Raw genomic sequence first — 10,696 nt, forward strand, 5'->3', positions numbered from 1 at the left:
GTCTAAAAAATGGTCTTAGATTTTACAATTTTGGGAAAATCTGGAGTATAGTTTGTTCAGGTACGGCCAGGACTGAGGAAAAATATGTAATCATATGATTTTTTCTCTGAAATTCTGTCAGGATTCTACGAACTTGGTGGCAAACCTCCGCCAGAACTTCCAAAGAGCAACACTCCACTCCCCTTCCCCTCCCTCCTTCCCCACCCCCGAAGTAAGCACGTACACCTAAACTGATCTCCGAATTTTGAATTTTGAACTCGTTGAAAGACCGTCTTAAAAAGAAAAGACATTTTTGTAAAAGGATATGTACGTTTTTTAAGCACCAATCTTTGACAAATCTTTGAACTCGTTAAAAGACCGTCTTAATAAGAATAGAATTATTTGTAAAAGGATACAGCAGTTTTCAGTTGAAAGCCGTCAAACCATAACCAAAGTAATTACTCTGAGCAATCACAAGGAACACTTACAATTCAGTAAACCAGTCAAAACTCAAAGTAATTTCATGTAGTCGTCACTAAGCTCGCGAAAACGTGCGCGCGTAAACTCACAAATGGTTTTGGTTTTACTTCTCATTGGCTGAGAAAGTGGCGCAATTTTTTTTTAGCCAATCAATGAACGTAGTAATGCAAAACCAAAGTTAAAGCAAATTACTCTTGACACTCCAGTGAAAACCGCTTTATGCACGTTTCTTCTTAGCTTTGACAAATCGGGGACACTTTTAAACGGTCATGTGTAATGAATCACTTCCGATATGGAACGAAACGTGTAAACAAACTAGATAAAGCCGAAACGGTAAATATCCTTATAGTGCGCAGAATTCCTAAAAGCGTTATCTGTGTCAAAAATATTATATTTATTAGGTTTTCAGGAAGACAAAATCTTATTGCGGCTTATCTTCAAAGCCTCCTCGTAAACTAGGTGAAAGTGGATGTGATTTTAAAACTGAGTCAACTTGGGTTGTTTTGGAAAGACGCGCACTCTATTTAAGTAATAAATAAGGTGTGCAGGTGAACTAAGGACTTGTTTAATTTAACCCAAAAGAATTTGACATAACAAAGCGCTCCGTTGTCAGAAAAAGTAATAAAAGAAATGTACAATCTTGCCCTCGCTTTAATTGATTTGGAACCAAAAATAAACTGCGCACAAAACTGCAAAACAAATGTCAAAAGCAGCGCTACTTTTCAACACCCGCCTACAGCAGTTCACTTCTTATCTCCTCCTACAGTTCACATGCGTAAGCGCCGTAGAAGATAGATAGAAAAAGGACATAAAGAAATTGTTAAATGCGTGTTTCTTCAGCCATTCGGCAGCCTGGAAGTCTTCAAATGCAAGGTATCGATTAATTAATTAATTTTATCTTTAAAATAGTAAATCAGAATTTTGATTATAGTTTGGCACTAATGGGACACCCTCTTAGGTCATATTTTAAGGTTGAATTAAAATATTTCTTGCTGAACAGCAAAAGCATAAGCAAAACCACAAGCCAACAAAAGAAGAAAAGACAAGACAGGCTGTTAAAAGCATGATTATAAACGTGAGTCTTGATTTCAGGTTTGTAACTTTTCAGTGAGGCTTTCTGAACGTTCATCAGGTTTGACTGTGACTAATCGTAAAGCGGGCAACTGAAAGTAGCAGTAAAAACACTTTTTTACAATTAAGAGAAAAAAACCGCAGTCGAACCCATAGCCATTCGTACAACAGTCGGACGAAAAGCACTACAAGTACCACTGGCCGGGTTGTTCAAAGTACGATTAAGTACCATATAAAGTCAGGAGATCATTGATAAAGTTTGATTTAGGGTTTTTCTAAACTTTTTAGAAGGTTTTCTGTTTACATTTGTTGTTCATCAGTTTCGCGTGGATTGATCTCAAACTCCACAAAACATAAATCAGCTTTTAATCCTTTCAAACAACCCGGCCCTGAAAAACATTTTCTCCAAACAATGTTCAAGCTCTAAATGAATCAGTTCGTGAAGTAATTATTTACGTGCGCTAAGGTAATAATAATTAAGCTAACTTGACAACTACTGTCAAAGAATTCCGCTTAACCCGTCCCGATAGTTAATTTGCCGACTTCAGCAAACAAGCAGCGGTACAACTGAAAAAGAATGATGTCGTGTGAATGTTCGCAACACTATGCGAAATTGAAAATGTCAGGGCATAACACATCACTACAATTATTATTTGCTTGCTGTAATGTGTGTTTCAAACTAACGTATGTAAATACATTTCCCTGGGTTCCTCCCCATGTTTACCACAGAAATTTTACGACGTAAAATTTCTGTGTAGCGGCTACACTCTTTTTTTCTATAAGAGTTTTTTTTATAGGAATATTGAGGCGAAATTTTAAAAATATTTTAAGAATAATCGATCCCGAGGCTGAGATTTTGAAAAGAATATAATTCCGTGTGTTAAGTTGAAAATTTGAAACTGCAATACAAGTTTATATGTTAAACTAAACTGTTTTAATTACTTTATTTCAAATATTTTTTGTATTAAATATTTTGTAAGGACAAGAGTATATTAAAGATTGTTGTTGTTGTCGTATAAAGGTTTTCTTTTCTCTAAATGGCAAAACTTTTTAAGCCAATAAAACGATAAAAAGCCCGCACTAGCAAAATGTTCGATGCTAAAATGACTCGCAGACTTGTTCGATGAACGGTACATGTATACTAATTCATGTGTATGGTATACAGCACAAACGGAGATGTCATAGGCTATAATCTAAGAATAGTCACAGCAATATTTTCAGCCTAATAAAGGTAGAAAAATAAGAATATTCAGCTTGTCCCGGAAAAACAATATTCTTATAAAAAGAAAAGTGTAATTTTGTACTGCAGCGATGGGTCTGAAGCAGTTTTTTGTAAGAGCTACTTGAAAGACATTCATTCACAGCTAATTCGAGAAAGGTTGTCGGGAAAAAGGAACAAAGGTGTACGCGACAAGACCGAAAGGTAATATGGGTAGAAGTAGCTAGAGAGCTACTGCACGTGCTGAATACTAATAAGATGGCGACATGACAAACGCGAATTTGCACGTTTTCTTTCTCTTCAGACATGTGGAAACAGGGTTACTTTGAATTTGGGAAGAATTTTCAAAACTCAAAAATATGCGACACAAAAAGTAAAGCTACAGAAAAAGGCCTCCTGAGTGGAAAAACAAAATCTTTACGTGCAAAAATACAAACTTGTAAATTTCCTCAAGGCCATTATGCAAAATTCAAATAAATACCCAGACCACCTTTCGGTTTTGTCGCGTGCACTTTTGTACTTTTTCCGACAACTTTTCTCGAATTAGCTGTGTACAACGAAAATAACATACTTTGCATATATCAATTTGCCAGGTCGACTGTATCGTCTTTTCTAATACTCTTTTCTGCCCCATTTCCTGCGAGTTTATCGTTTCCTTCGACTTTCTTAATATCTCGTGAAGCAATTTCGCCGAACTAATTCGAGCAGTGATTACAAAAGTCGGTGTTTCATTAATTGTCGATGTATTTATATTTAACCGGTATCAGTGGGGCTGAAGCAATCATTTCATATCTATATTTTCATAATTGCTAGAGAAATGATACGCTTTCGTTCAGTATTAGATTTACCGGGGTTAATGTTTTGCCAATCAATTTGTGCATTATAAACACCTTTCGACACTCCAAAAAATTACTCTATCTTTGTATCTATATGCCTAAAAATTTTAGCATATAACAAGAACGAAGTATATTCAAAGGATCATGAAAAAGGAGAAACAGAATAAAAATTAAAAAGTTACCCGTGAATCGAACATGGTGAATGTCGCAGAGCTTTGTTCTTCCTTACTTAAATCACATGTACGCGCGTACATTTTAATTTGCATTTTGCGCATCTTTTCAAATTAAAAATATTGCGTTTCCTCAGTGTAGGAAAGTAAACCATCAATATTTTGACAGATGTTACAAGTTTGACATCTCATTCTCAAAAAGGAAATGAACAAATCCCAGGTAGCAACTTCGGAATTATGCATAAGATCCATTTACGGATTAAAAATTATGTTGACAATGATTTAAAGACGGTTTTCAATAATCTTTGAGCTGGAGACGTGTTTCAATTATTTCGGTTTGTGTAAACATCAGGAAAAAGTAATAAATTGCTTCTTGAAAACTATTTCGTCACCTCATTAAACAGACTAATTAAAGTACTTCTGTTTTTAGTTTAAAGACGAAAAACGCGTTCTGGCTTGTTAGGGTGGCACTTTCGATCAAAGCGCTAGTTTAGAAAGGGATCATTTTTTATTTCGAGAAGAAAAATGAAAATATTTAGGAAGCTTTCATTCCTGTGGACCTAAGCGGTTTCATTGTTTATTTTGCTGCTTCAAGCCTATTGGTTACACACTTGTTAATTAGCAATTTCACTTGTACTTTTTTTTAAAGAAGTGAGACAAAGATCCGATTGGACATTCACAATTGGCAAGTAATGAGGTTCATGTAGTGACAATGTCAGTTTCTTGATGCGATTGTGCACTACAAGGGTTTCTTATCTATCCTGTTTTGTTTGCCAACAGCATACGAGGTTTAGGATAAACAAATGGCTGTATCCACCCTTCTAGCGCCATGAAAGACGATACAATACATACCACGATGAAAAAAGCCTCGAAGCTGTCAGAAATTGTCTTATGCGGGTTCATTTTACTCACGGAATGTTCACTTTCTTCATGTTGCAGCGATAAAGGTTTGGATATTGCGAAATGTTTGAATAATTAGGATATATGTTACTTACTAACAAGTGTCTGTTTCAGGGAAGGTTATTAGCTACAAGACTTGCTTAAAATGCCGCTAGAAATATTTAAGAAGACGAACTCTTTTTTAAGCTTACATTGGTTACAAAATTCTCAAGAATAATACTCTTCGATTTTTTTTCAGGTCATTATTGTATTAAGGGATGTCCGTAAACTTAAATAAAAGATAGACTTGGAATGCTAATTATACTAGCTTTTAAATTGTACTGTCAGACATCTATTTCCACCTACATGTACAATGTAGGACTGAAATGAATGAATGTTTACTGTGAGAAATGTGGGTATACAATTAGCGTACATCTTTCACAGTGTTTCATTATCCCTAGATAAATATCGCTTTTTTGGTTAAAATTTCTTTTTGAATGTTTTAATGCCATACTTGGAAACAAGCCGGCCTGAAATGTGAGTAGTCTTGTGTAACTCGACCCAAACCCCGTGCGTGAAAACGACTGACATTTCATGGATCGAGTTTCCGAGCGAAAAACTAACATGGAAACGAGTAAGCCTCCCAGATGGTGCAAAGTGGGAGTTTGGTAATAAGTAGAATAGACTGTGGCTAACAACAATATCAGCCATGGATCGTCTCATAATTTGATTTCAGTAACTTAATTTTAATCCATCAAATATTTTTCGAGCGTTTGATTGCTCTAAAGACTATTCCCCAGTTATTCCCCAGTTTAACAACTAAACGTCTTACGTTCTCACCTTTTGTTTTCATCCCGTGTAAATTGTTAAATTGGATACAACAGAACATTTTGAACAGGCTAATGATATTTTGAACGCCGACAAAATTACTTCGACCGTTAACGACTTTTGAAAAGATCTCCCAAAATGAGCGGTTTTGTGTAAAAATATTTAAAGGATAATAAACACAATAGCCTCCATTTGGCTTCAAAAATATGCGCTCATGTTTGTCCTTGCACATTATCTGTTCCTTGAAGAACATAGTTTTCCGAGAGCGAAGCTTCGTTCTCGGAAAACTGTTCGCTTCTCGAAACAGATAATATCCGCGGACAAATATTTAACAATTATCCTGCGAAATCGCGCGGAATATCGCCTGATACTTAGCCGACGAGGCCGTAGGGCGAGTTGGCTAAAATCAGACGATATTCCGCAAGATTAGTATGGGTAATCAAATGGTGACGAGTGAAATTAGGAAATAATTTCACGCGCGTTTTGTCAAAATGCTAATAATTTCCCGAGCCTTTAGGCGAGGGCAATTATAAGAATTTTGACAAAATGCAAGTGAAATTATTTCCTAATTTCATGAGTATAACATTTGATTACATTTTAATATCATAGGTGACAAATTACGCTTGCAATCGTAGGTTTTTGACTGGTATATTGCATCGCGAACTCCGAGCTTTGAAAAGTTGAAAGCATTACATTTTGCTTAAGTTCGCAAGTTTTTTAGTAATTGAGGAAAACCTTTGAGAAGTTCCTTTTAACTGTTGACAAAAAGTTTCAAAGATGAATCAACCGTCAATTATTCCTCAAATTATGACCATAGTTCGTCTTGAATGAACTGAAAATGGCGCCCTTGTAAAAAGCTCAAAAATCCGCTCGATGCCATTTTTTGTAATTGCCTTAAGTCTTGAAGTCGTTTTGACGTTGAAATATAAAATATCATCAAAAGTTTTATTTCATGGCCAAGGCTACCTGGCTAAGATGAATTTCAAGCAAAAATATACAAAGTCTGAGCTTTAAAACATCTTTTATCCCGGACGCCATCTTGCCGCTAACTACGTTGCCATGGCAATTTTATAATTTCACATGTGACTATAAATTAACGTTAAAATTTCGCGCCAAAATTAAGGAGTAATTTGTCACCTATGATATTAAGCAGGATAATTGTTTTATTATTATTCAACAGATGCGCGCGCTGCCCATATATGGTCAACGTTATCTGTCATCTGTACATAACAGATATCCTGCGATATACGTAGGTTGCGAAGATTCGTCCGAAATCTTGTAAAGCGCTGCGTAATTACAGTTTTTCTATCTACAAAATGTGTTTCGTTGACAATTTGTTGAATAATAAAACAATTATCCTGCTTAATCTTGCGGAATATTGTCTGATTTTAGCCAACTCGGCCTCGTCGGCTAAGTATCAGGCGATATTCCGCGCGATTTCGTAGGATAATTGTTAAATATCTGTCATGTACGGATGACAGATAACAATCACATTTTGTCCATATTTGGGCAGCGCGCGCATTTGTTGAATAAAAACCGTGCATATGTTCGCGCCAAATAGAGGCTATTGTTTATATATCCTTGGAGAAACTTAAAACACCCTTTGCACGATATAAAAGGAAACATTCTTTGCAATAAGGTTAGACAAAGTCATTCTTCTATTATCTTCGTCGAAACCTTCGTCATCTTTGTTTTTGATCTCGCGCCAAAGCCATGCACGTGAAAACACCTTAGGATGAGTCGGTCGACTCTGTCATGCGAATGCAAAACGAATTTCATTCCGGAAAAAAATTTCGTTCCAGACTGAAATTAACTTCGGAATCATGTAAACAGACCCTCACGAAATTTAAAAAAGCTATCTTGTTGGTACTTCATACATATCATTTTTGTGACTTTTTTTTTAAGGCACGTCCTCAGCAATTAAGGTCAACATAACCTGCGACAGCTACTTGCAGTTGTACGTGGATGGCAAGCATCTGGGTGGCGGTGCTACAAATGCCACGAAAAAAGGTTTCCTTGTCTACGAGATAATGGCGGGAAGTCACGTGATTGCCCTAAGTTGCAAAGCGTCTACCCCACCCTGGGATGGCGGGGTTTTGGGTTCGTTTGATAACGGATTGGTCACCGATACCTCTTGGAAATGCGTCACATCAGCTACATTTGGATGGAATATGAGAACTTGTCAAGACCGTGATTGGCCGATGGCGACCTCAATTGGACCCAACAATCTTTCGACGTTTCCTTGGGGAGACATACCAAGTATTGACAAGAGGGCTGAATGGATTTGGACAAAAGATAATAAAATGGACACTGAGATTTACTGTCGGCGCAACCTTGTTGAGCCATGCACCAAAGGTAAGTTATTCATCATCTAAGTGCACCTGTAAAGTTGTTGGTGTGTTCACCAGAATTTGTTCATTAAGTCTGTTGTAGGGCTTTCCACAAGTTGCTCGAGATTTCCCAAAAAGTTGCCCGTAATTTCTCAAAAAATTGCTCAAACGTTGCTCCAGAAACCAAAAAAGTTGCTTCTGATAAGAAAAGTTGCTCGAATGTTGCTCCAAAAAAATCCAAAACACTGCTTCCAATCAAGATAATTTTTCTAAATATATGCTAATTTCCCTTTAGTAGGATTTCTAAGCAGTTTTGTGCAATTTTACGGCAAAAGAAGCATCTCAATAACATATTAAGGGGAAAATTTGTAAAATAACAAGGTTTTCTTTAACTGAGAAAAAATCGTGAAGATATCGATGACGTCATGTTTGCTGACGAGTTTTGTAATGTTTTAATGCAGAAAGAGCAGAAAGTTGAAACGTCTTCAGATGTTCCTCGGAAGTCTTCGGCAAACTTCGTAAATCTTCCGAAATGTTCGTTTAGCCTTTGAACAACACTCGGATAACCTTCGGAGATCTTCGGTCTGGAAATTGCCCAAAATGCAACAAGTTGCTCGAGAGGAAAAAAGTTGCTCGAAGGGGAAAAAGTTGCTCGAATCCTGAAAAGTTGCCAAAAAGTTGCCGAGCAACTTGTGGAAAGCCCTAGTCTGTTGTCACACTGTCACCAAAGTTAAGTAAACAGACCACGGTAAATGAACTTATATTTAATAAACTTTGCCTTAAGGGAAAGACTACTAGCACTACTAGCTCGCCTAACTCTCGCGCCCAGTGAAATTACACATTTTGTCATCGACTTTCGTTTCCTTTGTCAGTCACTGTTGTTTTGGTCACTTTTTGTCTTCTTCAAGTTCGAGTTATGAAATGCATTTGAAATGTAATCGCGATGTAACAAATGGCAGATGTTAAAAGGCCAGACGAGAAGATGGCTTAAGGGTGGGAAGGGGTATTTAGGTATAGCGCTAACTACCCAATAAAACAACAAAAATAATGATTCAATACAACATAAATATTAAGTAGAATATTTTGTGGAAAAAATGTTCAGTGCTATGACATAAAAATATATCTTTCCTTTGGTTTCAACAGTAAGACCGAGCTTCTTTCAGACAATGGAGTCAGGCAAAGACATTGCAATAAAAGGCTTCTTGCTTCTTCAAACAAAGGTGGCGAGCGTTACGGAGTGTGGGCTCAGGTGTGGCCAGCGCAGCGCATGCGCATCATTTACAGTGGAGAACTCGGATAGTCATGGATCTAAACTTTGTGAACTAAATACAGTAACTGCGAAAAGCCATCCCGAAAGTGTTGTAAGAAAGGAAGGCTTTCAATATTACGAAGCTGCACAATAAGAGTAAACAGCAATCTTCTTTTAAAACGCTAATTTTAAAGCCAAAAATCTTAACTGTGGAGCAGTAGAAACAAGTAAAATTGACGCGGTTAATTCCCAAAGATGAAAATTCTTTACAAAATAAACGCTTCCCATATGGATAAGTGGCGAAAATAAATAATGGTAATAAATTAGATAGTTTTTTTTTTTTTAAGATCGGATAGATCTCCTATTCGGTGTGTAATCAAGCAAGTGATCTTTTTTATTAACACTAACAATTAAAAAATATGATGTTGATCTGCTGGTTATCTCAATTTCTGTGCATTGTTTACTAAAAGGCCTATTTATGTATAAGTTTAAATTTAGTTCCTAGGCTCAGGGAAAATACAGGGAAGAATAAATAGTTTCTTTGTTGTTCTCCAGTTTACACTATTTAAGTACTCATAACTGTCTCAAAACAGCACACACTATAGCCACCATGCCAGTAAGAAGTGAGATCTTAACTCCCCCATCTCGCTCACCAACCAAAAGTGGCGACAGAAAAGATACAAAGGCCTTTTTAGTGCGACAGTCCCTATACTTCTACGTTCTAAAGTTTACGGCAGATAAATCAACACACTAGTCCTTTTTGTTTTTGTTTATTTGATTAATTTTAAAACTAATCTTGCAACCTGTTATCTACCTCATGCATATGTTTGCCATATTAAGCACATTTCATTTCATCTTTCATTAACTTATATTTAGCGCTACGTCTCTACAGGGGACGATCCAGGGGGGTGAGGAGGGTGGGGGATTGTGTGGCTAGCTACCCCATAGGCCCACCAAGAAGAAAATAAAAAATACAAGCATTAAAGTGGTAAAAAAATAGACAATGACACCGAGTAAGAAAAGTGTTCAAAATGCAGCTTAAATAAATTACATCCTTTTCCATCCCTCTCTAGTTGATAACAAAATCCGGTGGCTAAAATAGATTAGTAGAAACTCAGTGTGTTCATTGGAAATCCGCGAATCTGATGTCCCCACTGTTTCATTCGCCGAAGAGGCGCGAGAGTAGCTCAGCGACGGTGTCCAGTGCACAATATGTAGGTTGGACTGCAATCCAGAGTTCAACATAGAACGAGCGAGAGAGCAAATAGTCAACGGCGCGCCCGGACTATGCCAAGAAAACGGGCTCGTAGTCTAATTGTTAAATAGTAAACAAAATATTTGCGATCAGCCACCAGTCCCCTCCTCCCTCCCTTGTTTGAAAAATCCTGGATCCGCCCCTGCTCTATCCTCTGATCCAATTAGGTAGGCGAAGTTTCTTGTTCCTTAGTGCAGAAATAGAAGATGAAGTGTTTTACAACTGAACTTTGCTGTACTTTTCAGTGGTGAACCATCCATTGCATGGATGTCTCAAAACAGTACTAATAATTACAACAAGTTGAATTCAATGCAAATTGTTCATGGTTCTGTAATAATTATAGCGTCTCATTGTGATTTACAGTTTAAAGGAAAACAGCCTGACCCCACGTAGCATGGTA

The 10,696-nt window shown here is 36.9% G+C and overlaps 1 protein-coding gene and 1 long non-coding RNA gene across 3 annotated transcripts; both read left to right on the top strand.

The window, feature by feature from the left end:
* Window positions 1–1,272: 1,272 nt before the first annotated feature.
* LOC144666410 (uncharacterized) lies at window positions 1,273–9,355 on the top strand. Of its 2 annotated transcripts, XM_078527842.1 has the most exons (4): window positions 1,273–1,332; window positions 4,536–4,702; window positions 7,368–7,817; window positions 8,936–9,355. In XM_078527842.1, exons 2-4 carry the CDS (start codon window positions 4,585–4,587, stop codon window positions 9,193–9,195), a joined length of 828 nt encoding a protein of 275 aa, XP_078383968.1. In that variant the 5' UTR covers window positions 1,273–1,332; window positions 4,536–4,584; the 3' UTR covers window positions 9,196–9,355. The 2 variants fall into 2 exon arrangements, with proteins under 2 accessions (XP_078383968.1, XP_078383967.1); XM_078527841.1 differs by lacking the exon at window positions 1,273–1,332 and having other exon boundaries at window positions 4,503–4,702.
* A 22-nt stretch (window positions 9,356–9,377) lies between these two features.
* On the top strand, window positions 9,378–10,476 carry LOC144666480 (uncharacterized). The gene is made up of 3 exons (XR_013573194.1): window positions 9,378–9,465; window positions 9,547–10,147; window positions 10,368–10,476. It is a non-coding gene; the product is annotated as an uncharacterized LOC144666480 (long non-coding RNA).
* Window positions 10,477–10,696: the final 220 nt, after the last annotated feature.

The sequence above is a fragment of the Oculina patagonica genome, chromosome 9 (genome assembly GCF_052425735.1).
Source record: "Oculina patagonica isolate OP01 chromosome 9, crgOcupat, whole genome shotgun sequence".
In the NCBI taxonomy this organism is placed as follows: Eukaryota; Metazoa; Cnidaria; class Anthozoa; order Scleractinia; family Oculinidae; genus Oculina; species Oculina patagonica.